General features: G+C 37.6%; 1 protein-coding gene across 1 annotated transcript in view; it reads left to right on the top strand.

The window, feature by feature from the left end:
• The first annotated feature begins 2,043 nt into the window (after positions 1–2,043).
• sema6ca (sema domain, transmembrane domain (TM), and cytoplasmic domain, (semaphorin) 6Ca) overlaps positions 2,044–15,640 on the top strand; it is a 36,324-nt gene continuing 22,727 nt past the window's right edge. The window contains exon 1 of the mRNA XM_067425456.1: positions 2,044–2,153. Within this exon, the coding sequence (XP_067281557.1) occupies positions 2,130–2,153 (24 nt within the window). The 5' untranslated portion in view covers positions 2,044–2,129. The remainder of the gene's footprint in view (positions 2,154–15,640) is intronic.

Below are 15,640 nucleotides of genomic sequence, written 5' to 3'. Positions count from 1 at the left end.
CTTCTCTTCCGCGTTTGTGTTCAATCCTCAAATAAAGATTCGAATCATGAATCAATTCGCTGATAACCGTTCCAATCTTTATCTGAGGACTGAACACACAAAGGAGTTAATGACATACATTTCATTTTGGGGAGAACTAACCCTTTAACATTTCATAAACTAAATAAATCCCTTCGGTCTCTGTGTCTCTAGAGGCTTTGACTGTGTGTGTGTCTGTAAACTTCTGCAGAATAACAGCACATTTCCCAGAAAAAACATGCACCGCATCCAACACACACCATCCTCCTCCACTCCAGTGTGTGTGTGTGGGACAGCGAGAGATCTGCAGGTCAGAGGTCGCGGTGGGACTGAAGCAGGATGTGAGAATGAGGCGACAGGAAGAGGAGGCAGTTCCTCTCGGCCTGAAAACAGCAGAATAAAGAACAGAGCAGATGGAGAGATGGAGAGATGGAGAGATGTTCCCTTTACTGGGGGGATTATTATTGTTATTGTTATTATTATGATGAGTTCACTTCATGAGCTGAGAACACAATCTCATATTCCTGACATGAGGACGGCAAACACTGAACCTGACCTGCTGTTATTCATCATGAGCTGCTTTAGGGAGAGAGAGACGCTCCAGCGTAAATACAGACCCAGATGCTGAGTGTGTGTGAGTGTGTGTGTGTGTGTGTGTGTGTGTGTGTGTGTGTGAGAGAGAGAGAGAGAGAGAGAGAGAGAGAGAGAGAGAGAGAGAGAGAGAGTATTTGTGTTTGTGTGTGGGTGTGTGTGTGTGTGTGTGTGTGAGAGAGAGAGAGAGAGAGAGAGAGAGAGAGAGAGAGAGCGTGTGTGTTTGTTTGTGTGTGTGTGTGTGTGTGAGTGTGTGTGTGTGTGTGTGAGAGAGAGAGAGAGAGAGAGTATTTGTGTGTGTGTGTGTGTGTGTGTGTGTGTGTGTGTGTGTGTGTGTGTGTGTGTGTGTGTGTGTGTGTGTGTGTGTGTGTGTGTGTGTGAGAGAGAGAGAGAGAGAGAGAGAGAGAGAGAGAGAGAGCGTGTGTGTTTGTGTGTGTGTGTGTGTGTGTGTGTGTGTGTGTGTGTGTGTGTGTGTGTGTGTGTGTGTGTGTGTGTGTGTGTGTGTGTGTGTGTGTGTGTGTGTGTGTGTGTGTGAGAGAGAGAGAGAGTATTGGTGTGTGTGTGTGTGTGTGTGTGTGAGAGAGAGAGAGAGAGAGAGAGAGAGAGAGAGAGAGAGAGAGAGAGAGAGAGAGAGAGAGAGAGAGAGAGAGAGAGAGAGAGTATTTGTGTGGAGGGGTAAGTGTATGTGTTTGAGTGTGTGTGTGTGTGTGTGTGTGTGTGTGTGTGTGTGTGTGTGTGTGTGTGTGTGTGTGTGTGTGTGTGTGTGTGTGTGTGTGTGTGTGCGCGTGTGTGTGTGTGTTTGAGTGTGTATTTATGTGTGTGGGGGGCATCTGTTTGTGTGTGTGAGTGTGTGAGAGAGAGAGAGAGAAAGAGAGAGAGAGAGTATCTGTTTTGTGTGTGTGTGTGTGTGTGTGTGTGTGTGTGTGTGTGTGTGTGTGTGTGTGTGTGTGTGTGTGTGTGTGTGTGTGTGTGTGTGTGTGTGTGTGTGAGAGAGAGAGAGAGAGAGAGAGAGAGAGAGAGAGTATGTGTGTTCATGTGTATGTGTGAGAGAGTATCTCTTTGTGTGTGTGTGTGTGTGTGTGTGTGTGTGTGTGTGTGTGTGTGTGTGTGTGTGTGTGTGTGTGTGTGTGTGTGTGTGTGTGTGTGATCTTGGAATGTAAAGTTGAAGTTTTGCCATCTAAACATGAGCATGTCATTAATAAATAAATAATTAAATAAACACAAATTGCTTTCCTTTTTTTATTATATTTAAACAATATTTATTTATATATTCCACAGGGTAAATCAGTTCACACATAAATAACCCGCCACATCTATTTTGATTGGATGGGAAGATAAACAATATCTTTGGAGGTCGCACCGCAGTCTCTAATTGGCCCGAACTGAAATATGCAAATAAGGGAGGCGTGTCTGTTGTATCTGTAGTTCCGCCTCGTTTCCTCTCGCAGAAGATTACGCTGAATTAACAGCTCTGGGGACTCTGACGCTCAGATTGGAAGAAAACACAGGAAATATGGGATATGACGGGCTCTGAACGCAAACAGGTAAGATTCTTGGGCTGTTTGGTGAGATTATGGTTCATAAACAGGAGTAACGTTAGTATTGTTGAACCGCTCATACACGAGCGCAGGATGAACGCGCACAAACTAGTTATCAATCGCGCCACAAGAGTTTTAAAAGTTTAAACTGCGACCGTTAAACTGTCAGACGCTAAACTCTTCAGTCAGTCGCGACCGTTAACAAACAAACATTTACACAAACGCGATGTTTAGAAGCTGTCTCGGGAGAAAACGGGAAAGATGTCGGAGAGTAAATGTGTATAACGGAGAAGATGTAAAGTTAAGATGTGTAATCCTTTGCTCTCTGAGGGGATTTGGGCTTTAAAGCTCATGTCTGACCATCTGTCCTTAGAAAAAATGCCAAAAACAGCTTTTAAATTAGTCAGATCCCGCTAGTCCGAGAAAGAAAAGAAAAATGAGTATATGAAATTACATAAATAATGCGGCCAGCTGGACAAGGACGTTCTTCAGGCGATATAAAGTTATGATTTGTATATCCCACATAAAAAATACTGTAAGCATATTATTGTAAAATTTATCTAACTTAGTCAATACTATAGTTTTGAATGATGTTATGTTTTTGAACCATACTTTAGTAAATATACTACAGAAAATTGCAGTATTTTATAGTAAAATTACTCTAGTAAATACTATCATGTTTTTGAACCATAATGGTAAGGATACTACAATAAATTGTAGTATATTAGTAGGCTATTTACACTGTGTTAATTTATACTACAGCATACTGTACTATAGTCAATTGTTAAACTATAGTAAATACTGAGGTATATTACAATTTACTGTAGTATCTTTGCTATAGTATGGTTCAAAAACACTATAGTATTTACTAGAGTAATTTTACTAGAATTTACTGTAGTATCTTTACTATAGTATGGTTCAAAAACTATAGTATTTACTAGAGTAATTTACTATAATATGCTATAGTATTTTTTCATGTGGGTAAAAAGGGTGGTTTGTGATTTTGTTTCAAGAGAAACCTTTTCTGGTTATAAACATTAAACATTACCTGCCTTCTCCCTGATTAATAATGTCATTGGTGTGTGTGTGTGTGTGTGTGTGTGTGTGTGTGTGTGTGTGTGTGTGTGTGTGTGTGCGTGTGCAGTGGTGGCCAAAATTATTAGAACGCCTGATAGATCTGAAAATATTGACCTTTTTGCCTCCAAAACATGATTTCATTTCTTGAAACTTGAACAGATGAGGACAACAAATATCAGATGAAGTTAGTCGTACTGTTTTTATCCACTTTTAACTTTAATATTTAATATATATCTCCTTATGATAGCTAAATTCTATGGTGTATGGAGCATAATCATGACTTTATAGATATTTCGTTCGTTGTATGGGTATGCATAGAATAATGGCCAATTCAACAAAAACAACTGAAAACCTCTTAAATATGCCAAGTCTTCTAAAAAAAAAATTGACACACACATACACACTCTCTCTCTCTCTCTCTCTCTCTCTCCATCTCTCCGTCTCTCTGCCCACTCCAGCATTCCTGGAGCACTTGGAGAGTTTGTGTTGTGTTTTTTCTGATCTCGGCACAGAACCGACGGGTCTGAGAGAAACTCCTCCTGAATTCCTCAACATGAAGGTCAGGATGGAGAAAGCTGAGGTCAAAGTGCTCCTTAACAAGGCATTACAGTTGATCCCTAAACCTCACCCTAGCTAACCCTGGCCTAAAAGGGTTAGTTCACCCAAAAATGAAACTTCTGGCATTAACTCCTCTCCCTAATGTCGCTCCACACCCGTAAGACCTCCGTTCATCTTCACACACAGTTTAAGATATTTTATATTTAGTCCGAGAGCGTATGCAAGTGTATGCACACTATACTGTCCATGTCCAGAAAGGGAATAAAAACATCATCACAGTAGTCCATATGAGACATCAGTGGGTTAATTAGAGTCTCTTGAAGCATCCAAAATACATTTGGGTCCAAAAATAACAACTTTGATGATGTTTTTATTCCCTTTCTGGACAGTGTAGTGTGCATACACTTGCATACGCTCTCGGACTAAATATAAAATATCTTAAACTGTGTGTGAAGATGAGCGGAGGTCTTACGGGTGTGGAGCGACATTAGGGAGAGGAGTTAATGACAGACACTTCATTTCTGGGTGAACTAACCCTTTACCCATCCCTTAAAGCTACACTGTGTGATATTTTCTCCCATCTAGTGGTGTAAAGGTTTATGACCATCCAGTGTATAATAGTTTCTGTTCCTCTTAATTTCGATTTCGTTTCAACTCCTACGGTGGCTGATTTAGTCATGGCTTCCAGTTCGACCTCTTCGGTGAGTGTTGCGTCAACTCAAGTGATGAGGTAATTTTTGAAAACTATTATAATTTGCAGTTATTTAATTTACCAAATGATCTATGATCAAGTTAATCTATGTAAAATGAATAATAGAACTGAATAATAACCAGTTCATTGCTAACATCAGCTATCAGGTTCCCAGACGAATGCAAGCTAATCTTAGTAAAGTAACTTTTATCAGTGCTATCATTATTCTGTATATTGTACAACACCACTAGCGTAAGGCAAACAAATTATAATGCAATTAAAATATTAATCTCATGTTATCCGTCATAGAACACGGATTTATGTTATAAGGTAAACAATACTTTTTCATCATTGACGCGAGGAAAACTATCCTAGACGTCGTTCTAGTGTTATGCACAGCACACCATGATATAATTAGCCAAGCAGCAATAAAACTTCCAATATACACAATTAGGCTGAATTAATATTACCTGTCGAGAAGAAAGCAGGCAATGTCGGCGTTCTTTTTAAAATCGTTGCTCCTCATGAGCTCTTTCCATCTTGGAAAGGCCACTCCAGTATTTACGTTTGTCTTGTTGATTTGCCTGTCGCGTTGCCGTCTTAATTCTCTTTTCCGCTTCCTTGGCGACTCTGATACATATCCCGCAATGTTACTAGGTCCCCGACCGGGGTCGAATTCGGTAATCAATCCCGGGACGTGGTTGCTTTCACACAGAAGGCGACCCGGCAATGTTCTGGGAATATTACGGGTCCGACGTGCAGTGTGAAAGGGGCTTAAGAGTGATCCTCCATCATCATATAGCAGCCTCAAGCAATCCCCCTCTTCACATTCGACACGGTGCCATCGAGTGTAAAAACGCGAAAAGCGAAGCTTGAATTTACGGGTATGTCCCTCTTTGGCAAATGTACTTTCAAGATGGAGGAGCAACATGGCGACCGCCATCCGAACCCTCAACACGTATGTATTTTCAATGGTATATTATAAAATTACGAGAATGCATTATTACTTGAAAGAAGTAAATATACATTAATGAGCACATATATTTTTGAAAGAACTAAGTGATTTTAGCTAAGAATAAACTAAAAAAGTTACACAGTGTAGCTTTAAGACATGCATTTTTATTTGCATTATGCATTTTCAAAGAGTTTTATTTCACTTTGCAAAGCATCTTTAAAACACATATTGAACATGTTTAAAAACTCAATATGCAGGGCAGTGGCATGAAAAAAACGCATATTTGGGATTTCGGGAAGTTTAACTTTTTACTTAAGGCTGAAATGGGAAAAAAACAAGTTCTTCTCTGGAGATGCATTTGTACTTTTTGAACTTGATTTAACTTGAGCACTGAGTTTTCACAGCGTTAAGTCATGTTCCAGAAGACATGACCCATGCTCTACGGTTAAAGACATCCATCTAGTGCATGTTTACATAAAAACAATGAAAAAGCTGCGGTGGAATGCAAAAACACGTCCTCTTATGGCACAGCATGTTTACATAGAGCAACAGTTCAATACAGCACTGATGGACGAGCAATACGCGTGTGTCCGTGAGGAGCTCTCACTGGATGTGTTTGTGTCCGAATGTGTCCGTACAAGCGGAGAGAGAAGGAAACGAGAGACGATTCCTGGCTCTGGACAGGAAGCGAAACGGCTGCTTTATGTCAAAGGTGCCGAGTATTTTTACTGAGAGCGTGAGAGCCGTCAGAGAGAGACGTTACACACACACACAGTTATGTGATCTCCATACATGTGCAGCTACAACTTTGACCAAATACATTTATTTAAAAGGAACACACACCGTTGTTAAATCTTGAGTGTTTATAGAGTCGTGTTGATCTTTCATATCTCACAAGAGTCTTTAGTTTATCATATTTATACAAGACAGATACACTGAACCGATTCTTTCTGAAAACAGCCGAGTACGTGGAGGCGTGCAGTGGGCGGAGCTAAATACACACACACACACACACACTATATGTGGGTGTTCACATTATTTACACATATTATAATATATTTATGCGCCGATTTCCAACAAAACGTTTGATGTAGTTTCACTCAGACACACACAAACAGACACACACAAACACACACACACACACACAGAGACAGACAGACAGACAGACAGACAGACACAGACAGATACACACACACAGAAAGAGACACACACTTTATATGTTGGTGTTGATCACATTATATGCATTTACGCGCCAATTGCCAAAAAAACACACACATTTGATGCAGTTTCACTCAGACGCGCGCACACACACACACACACACTTTATATGTTGGTGTTTATCACATTATAGGCACTTACGCGCCGATTGCCTACAAAACACACACACACGTGCCAATTGCAAACAAAACACACACATTTGATGCAGTTTCACTCACCGCCTGAGGTTCCCACTCATGACCGGGAACAAACACACACACTTGCAGAACTCCAGAAACACAAACTGCATCCACTGTTTCCTTAATGCTGGGTTATTTGGGAAGCTTAAGCTGAAGGTGATCTTTCCCTCTCACACACACACACACACACACACTTCTTTATTGACATTGTTGATATCGTGTCTAAAAACGCAACGCCAGCGCCGCTGACGGCTACCGTAACCCCAACCAAGATCGTTGATAGACACGCTCTTGCTCCCGCCCTCACTTCGGTTGGTGTGTGTGTTTGTGTGTGTGCACATGCGCGTGCGTGCGCTCATCCGGGAGACGTGCCCATATAAGGAGTTCCACCCTTAATGACATCATACTGGACCATACTGAGAAAAAAAACTCCCCGAAATGTGTATTTGGTACTGAAGTATTCATGCGTCCAACTCGTGTTTTGAAACTTTGTCCATGTTTATCATGAGAATCGACTCTTTAACAGAATAACACAATGCATGAAATAGTGTTAGACCCCCCCTTTAACAAATCAATCAGTCAATCATCTTTATTTCTATCGCTCTTCTCCAGCGCCGATTGTGTCAGAGCAGCTTCAGTGTTAAACAGGACAATACTGCAGCAGAATTAGATTCGGCTGTACAGTCGTTCTGGAGTAAACAGTGATGTTATCAGCTTATTTTAATTTATCAGAGAGAGACAATGTTGGCAGATCAGTATTAGAGTTTATAGAATTAAATAAAACTCAATTAATTGCGTCTTGAGACGTCTTGAGAAATGACATCAAGTTTATTGGAAGTGAATTCAGTTGGCGTCTGTCTGTGTGTAGTTGATGTTTTAAATGATTTCCGACAGTCTGAAGGAGTTCGACTTTGGAAAATGCATTTAAGATGGGATGTGTGTTCAAATTATTTTAGACTAAATTAAATTAAAATTGTGTTGGGCAATTTCATACCAAGGACAGGATGCTATTTAGTGCTCGTGCAACACAATAAGGTGGAGTTTAGTAGAGAGTGCTGGGAAATGTAGTTAGTACGTTTAATATTGTGGCATTATCAGTTCATGCATTAAACCCATGAGCTTGATTCACACAAAAGTTCCCTGATAATTTACTTTGATAATGATAATTTACTTTATTACGATAATATAATTGAGCTTTCCAACATGACTACATAATACGTGGCACATGGCAGAGAGTGCAAGATGAGCATTTGTGGTTAAAAAGTGTATAAATGTGTATGTTTGTAGTAAATGTGTGATGGTTTGTCTGGATCAGCCTCTATTCCTCTGGGATCATCAGCCTCTGAAGCTCTTCCTCATTGATTTGGACCTTCAACCTTTGGTTCGCATTGAAGTTCATTATGTGGAGGAAAATCCTGGAATATTTTCCTCAGAAAACAAATATATATATTTGACCGAAGAAAGAAAGAGACAAACATCTTTGATGTTATTTCCTTTTTTTCTTTTTCTTTTTTCTTTTTTCCATAAAAACACATGAATAAACATGAGTAAAAAAGCCAGAATTCGCCCAGAGGCTACTTATCATCTGTCATCTGGCCAAGATGTTAAAAGAGCAATGAAATATGACACAGAAACACATAGATAAACACCAGATAAATCAGAGAAGCATTTCTTACAAATACACAAAAAACACAAGACATACAGCCTATAAAAACAAATCCAAAACAAACATGGGCTAATTAAAGTGAATGATCAGGAAATGTTAATTCTGATAGTGAGCTACTTCTTTAAGTCATTGCTCAGTCAGTTTTGATCTCACTTTGAGCTTCAGGAAACACACCAGAGATCATTTCCAGCCGCTCCGACTGAAGTGTTCCTGGAAAATAGCAGGACAGAAGAACATTCCCAACGTGTTTATTATATCTCTGAGTCCTGTAAAGTCTCTCATAGCACGGGCGAGAGTGTGTGTGAATCTGTGTTCTCTAAACACGACAACACACACTTGTTCATCTGTGGGTCGAGTGTACGAGTTATGTTATCGTTTCTCTGTCCCATTGTCATCACACTGCAAAAAATGCTTTCCTTACTTAGTATTTTTGTCTTGTTTCTAGTCCAAATATCTAAAAATTCGTACATTAAGAAACATTTACTTGACAGACAAAAGTAATTGTCTTGTTTTGGGGGAAATAACTCAAAATGAAGAGAGTTTTTGATTAAAATAAGATAAATAATCTGCCAATGGGGCGAGAAATCTTATTTTGAAGAGGTGGGTGTGCAGCGCTGTAGCCCAAACCGGCCGCTCGCTGTCGGCTTTGAAAGGGAACTTCTGTTAAATAAAATATCTCGCTTGGCATTGAACTTTGAGCTTTATAATTTTACAGGTATTATTTATGCTCTAACAGCAACATTACACACTAACTAAAGTTTGAAAGATGGAATCGCGAAGCACCTTTAAACAGAAAACAAGATTATTTTTCTCACCCCATTGGCAGATTATTTATCTTATTTTAAGCAAAAACTCTCTTCATTTTGAGTTATTTCCCCCCAAAACAAGACACAAACTTGCTTGTCTAGTAAATGTTTCTTAATGTAAGAATTTCTTTAGATATTTGGACTTAAAACAGGACAAAAATACTAAGTAAGAAAAGCATTTTTGCAAGCATTCGTAGCTGTGCTGTGGATTATTCTTTTATATTTAGAAGGAGCTTAGGTTATAGTTATCATCCTTGGCCTTTATTCTGGAATATCTTAAAGCCAGATGATGTCCTGCTCAGAACGCCAACTGAGCATCTGTAGAGGAACCCAGAACCTCACATCCAAATCCTCACATCCAAATCCTCACATCCAAATCTAGCCAAGAAGGAGAGTTTGGGAGATATCCCAAAGAAATCACAGCTGCTGTGTGCGGTTTTAATCAGGCTACACTGCAAGAAATGCTCTTCTTACTCAGTAATTTTGTCTTGTTTCCAGTCTAAATATCAGATAAGACTAGATTAGTAAAAGGACATAAGATATTTGTTCTTGTTTTCTGGGGAACAATATCTAAATGAAGAGAGTTTTTACTTAAAATGGGCAAAATGATCTGCCAATGGGGTGAGAAAAATAATCTGATTTCTGATCGAAATCTTGTGTCTTGTTTCCGTCCCAAACAGAAATAAGATTATTTTTCTCACCCATTGGCAGATCATTTTGCCCATTTTAAGCAAAAACTCACTTCATGTAGATTTTATTTTTAACAAAACAACAAAAAATATCTTAAGTCGTTTTACTGATCTAGTAAATTCATCTTGATTTAAGAATATTTAGATATTTGGACTGGAAACGAGAAAAATACGTCATAAGAGCATTTTTTACACGCAGTTAAGTGTGTGTTAGTAAAGAACATGTGAATAAAGTGCTTTTTATGGGAGGCAGTAAACAGCAGCTCTTGCTCTGAAATGCGAGCATTGCCTTTGTAGAGATGTTTTCGTGTCTCTGTGTGTTTATTGTGGTGTGTTTGGATGTGGGTTCTGTGTTTTTGGTCATGACTGTGTTTAGCTGTGAGTGGCTGAAAACAACTTTATGAACAACAGTTGCCCAAAGAGAATAAATACTGTGTGCTTGTGGCGATATTTTGTATTTAGTAATCTATATCCTCCTGGGACTCCGTAATATACTTTTTAGGGATGTAACGATATTGACGATATCTCGCTATCGCGGTGGCAAACGTGTTTCGATATCGTCGTGGTTGGGTTACAATATTAAAAGGACAGGTGTCCGTCAAAAAGCAAGAGGAATAAACAGTCCCTGAAACAGAACAAATCATTGTTAACTACATAGACCATGATCGTTAGCGACCCGGATCTATATTAACATGGATAGACCTCTACCTGTCATGATAATATATAAAACTCCTGAGAGTTACACTTACAGAAGAATAAAATAAAACCCATTTCGTTCCCTTTTGGAGCTTGTAAGGATTCAGTTTGAGCAGATGTTTAATACCATCATCATCTGTCCTCAGAGCTCGTTTACCGGTATATTCAGCATCTGCTCATATTCGCCATCTCCAGCATATTCTCCAAACTCATTTTTAACGTCTTCAAAATCAATATTTCACTCACTGACGGCTTCTTGAGCAGATCTATCATCAGAGACAGCGACACTAATATCTGACTGTGTTCAGTTCTTGCTCTCTGCTGTAAATCACTGAGCCATTTCAAGTTTTGCAGATTATAATTACAGTTTTGTTTTCTGCCAGAGGTAACTATGAGTGAAACGTCACTTCATCAGTGCGTATCAGACATCGCCACCTTGTGGAATAAAGGCGAATTGCACCCTATTTCCTTATTATAGATTAATTTATCAGTGTGCAAAAAAGTATATATGCGTACAATCGTACACACCTCGGGTCGTTAGCGACCCTATACAATTTTGACAAATACTAGTGAAAAAACAGGCATTCAATTATAATTCTATTATTGTTTTCTTGTTATATTGTTTAAAATGGATTGATTGAGGAATACTAGGAATGTTGATGTCTAACTTTAAAAACTGAATGAGGAGCAGGGTAGTGAATGACACGACCCGAGGTATGCATTTAGGGTTTAAAGCACTGTGATCAGCGTTTTATGTTGTCATGGATCCATGAATACAACAATAAATTCCCTGTTGACTGGCAAAAGCAGAATAAATGTCATTATTTTTTCGCTTTTATCATCACAAACACTATCGTGAGCTATTTAACAATACCGTGAGCTTTTCCACAATATCACAATAAATATCGTACCGTGAGGTCAATATCGAAATGGTATCGTACCGTGAGATTTTGATATCATCCCTAATACTTTTGTCCACTGTAGTGCACATTATATTTTAGTACATTTCTCTAACTCTTCCTCCTCTGTTTTCCTCTTTCCGTCCTATTCTAGCTTTTGCTACTCTGAGTAATATCCAAATATTATTATTTAGGGCACTTTTTGCGTTTCTTCTCCTCATGACAGATCGCTTTCCTGTACTCCTTAGTTGTAAGTCGCTTTTGGATAAAAGCATCTGCTAAATGCACAAATGTCAATGTAACATCACACCCGTCACTGTTTAAGTCAGGATGTCCTGTAAAGAGCACATTCAGGGCTTTGCACAGATACCAAATGTTTTGAGGTTTAATCAGGACAACAACTTCTTGGTCTTAAAAACGTTAAGACATTAATGTTTAGCACTCTTATGGGAATATGACAATATTTTGTAATCATAATTTAAATCAGATTAATTTTCTAATTGTTTGTTAAAAATCGACATCTCCTGAAAATGACTTTCTGTTACAAAACAGGGCATTGATTTCATAAATGTCCACTGTAGTGGACGCCAGAAATCATGTTTATCAGGCGTTTTGGAGACACAACAAGTGAATAGGGAAAGACATTACATATCAATATTGCTATGAAATATTAGATATTATTATGACAATATTGCCATCTATTATTACACTTCTTTTTTTCATTGCATATTGCACCAAGAACACATTAATATGCAAATTAGATACATCGCATTGAATGCAGGGTGTCCGCGGGGTTTTAAAAAGTATTAAAAAGTGATAAATCAAAATTGTCAAATTTAAGGCCATTAAAAGTGTTAAATTTGGTCTCATAGGTATTATTTTTTTCCAAATTAGGTATTATTTTTTCAGACTATCAGGTGTCCTATTCTGATTGAAATTGTATCTGCGTTCGCGTTAGTTCGTTTAAACATGGGCATTAGCATATCTGGGCACATAATCAAAGATCTTTCGTCTCCGTCTCAACGTATGTTTGATGCTGACGTCATATTCAGCGGTCTTTCGGCATCCTCTCAGAGCACTGCGCTCAACAGAAGGGGCTGGCTTACGTTTTATTTTAGACTTGCTTCAAGGCATATCTTCAACGACTGTCCTCATAAGAGCAATCTTAAACGATGTATATATATATAGTCTAAAATGAACAAAGAGTTGTGAGAGAATGAGGCGCGATCCATAGACAGTATAAACAGTGAGATCCGCGTGTCTGTCTGCTCTTAAAGGGACAGCAGCCAATAAAGCTTCCTGTCAGTAAAGTTAAAGAACAAAGGGAACAGAGAAAATGACTCGCTGGGCTTGACTAAATAACTTTTGTAGCTTTAATAAGGATTAACTATTTAATTTATAGTTTATGCAGTGCAGACTGCATATAACTTTGATAACTGTATTCAATTTCTGTATATTTCCTAACTGTTCAGACAGGAACGGCAGGAGTAAACATGACATTTATTATGGGTTTATGTTAGCATTGTTTTAAGTTTACTTAAATTAAAAACTGTTATATTTTTGAAGCCTAATAATGAATGTAAAAAAATAATAATCAGTAACTGTATTGATATCAGTAATACTGGCCTTCATTCATAAAAAGATGCCATTTAAACAAGTATTTAAAATAATACTTTTTAAGTCTTTATGTTGTTTCTACATTAATTTGATTAACTGTGAAATTATGATATTAAAAATGTATTAAAAACGTACAAAAACTTTTTTTATTGCGATTAATCACAGAAAAAATGTGTGATTAATCTAATTAAAAGTTTTTAATCGATTGACAGCACTAGTTTTTAGTATTTTGTTTAACTCAACTTAATTAACAACTTATCGCAGTTATAGAAATGTAATATTTGGCTCAGGTTTTGTTGTTGGGAAAAAAACACTAAATAATTTAATTGCTGAATTACCAATTATTAATTGAAATCAAATGTGTATGCAGTAATGCTTCTCCTTAACCAACCTTTGTGAATGTTGAGATCTATTTTACTGTGTCTGAATGATGACTTATAACAGATTTCCTCCTTGTGTCGATTCTAAATCTATTCTTTTTTGTATGTTATATCTCAAAATCTGTGTAAATAATAGAAAGGTCGCTGATTAACACTTCACAATTCAGTGTCGTGATGGTTTTAAAAAAATATTTTAAAGGTAGTAAAAAAGGTATTAAAAAGTAGTAAATTTAACTTAAGGATTGCTGTATATACCCTGTGAATGGGAAAATCCAAGTATGGCCAATTTACACACACATTGCATAAAGTAAAATGGTATATCAATGCAAAATATCCGTTATATCTTTCATAACATAGCTCAGAATCATCTTTAAACAAAGTTTGTTTTTAAAAAATCCTGAAAACTAAAAATGTATTGGTAAATTACAAATAGATCCCATTGTTTTTGCCTGTATATGCAATTTCATGTCATTAAATTTTTTTTAACAATTGTATCCTGGTGTCAACTATAGAGGACATATCATAACATTAATAAAATATAATAAAAAATAAATCAAAAGTCAATTTGTTTCTTATGCTCTAAACAATGTAATGACATGAAAAAATGAATCAGTTTCTTTCTGTGTCCATTTATCTGCGCTCCATTAATGAGCCTGAACACTGCCGTTGATTACAGGCCTGTAATGCAATTTAATTAAAGGTGAATTCAGGAAATCAAGAGCTTTAGCTTCTAGTATATAAAACTTGATAATTGAATAAGCCTGTTCATAAAAAGATCCAGATTATACCCCCGACTGGTGTGTCCCCGGTTCATCTGACTAATGGAAGATTAGCCCTGATTAGCCATTAATTAGCTAAAGCGTCTCCCACTGACACGCTTAAAGCTCCTGGCTGGATTAGCTTCAGGTCGGATCCGTTATTAAACGTGGTCAGGGATGGTTATGGGATCATAGTTTAGCGAGGCTAACGATATATATATATATATATATATATATATATATATATATATATATATATATATAGAGCTTTATGGCCTGCCCACTTTTTCAGCACTCTAAGTATATTTTTTATTTATTTCTACACGGTTAACCCGAATAACTTGCAATATAATGGATGATTTAGCATCTCATGCTCCATACAAAAACAACCAACATAACAGAAACTCTTCTAAACTAGCATAACACAACTTTAAACACTACGTAATCTCCCGCTTAACATGCATCTTGCATTAAAAAAACATGATTTAACTTAATTTGAGCATTTACTGTCCCTTTAAATTCTATGGCAAAGCATTGAGGGGAAAATATCAATCCAAGTCCAGTTGTGGTTAAATTTAAGTTTGTCTAAAGTTAGTTCATAAAACTCAAAACAATGAAAGAGTTTTGATTACTTAAAATGTGTGTGTTCTGAGAACTCAAAAGTAAATGAAGGTCCAAATACTCTTAAAAGTTCATTAGTTTGAGCTAATTTTTTTCATTTGAGCTGGCTCTACTCAAACCAATTTATTATTTTGAGCGTTAGTGTCTATAGTGTACCATATGGAAGAAGAAACACATAGTTAAAATATTATAAGTCATAAACTAAAGCAACGAGGATAATCAGAAAAGTACAAACTTTTGTTATTAAGCAAAATATTTATGTGAAAATCCGAGACCGTGACCGTAACGGCGTTAGTGAGGGAAAGCACTGCAATCCTACGAAGCATTGCGAACAGCATAATCAAATTGACCCTTCGCTAAGCCACGCCCGAATACCACCACAGGCCAATCGTGGCTTAGCAACCGTAACTAGGCACGGAAGGTCTGTCAAGCTTTCGAGCGAGGGAAACATGCCGATGCAAATCTGATGCCTAACCTAAAAGTTTGGACAGATGGTGTATTTTTTTTTCCTTCCCCAAAACGTAAAACTGAAGGTAAGAAATACCAGCCTTGAATCAACGTGTGTGTGAGACCCCATTCACAACGTTAAATGTCGTCAGGATTAACAAAAACACCTACGTTTGCTTCAACAAACTGAAAATACATGAGGTTTTTGACTGATGCAAGTTATTACATATGATGCA

This window comes from Pseudorasbora parva, chromosome 19 (genome assembly GCF_024679245.1).
Source record: "Pseudorasbora parva isolate DD20220531a chromosome 19, ASM2467924v1, whole genome shotgun sequence".
In the NCBI taxonomy this organism is placed as follows: Eukaryota; Metazoa; Chordata; class Actinopteri; order Cypriniformes; family Gobionidae; genus Pseudorasbora; species Pseudorasbora parva.
Note: the sequence above shows the minus strand (reverse complement) of the source record. Positions and strands in the feature narration are given on the sequence as shown.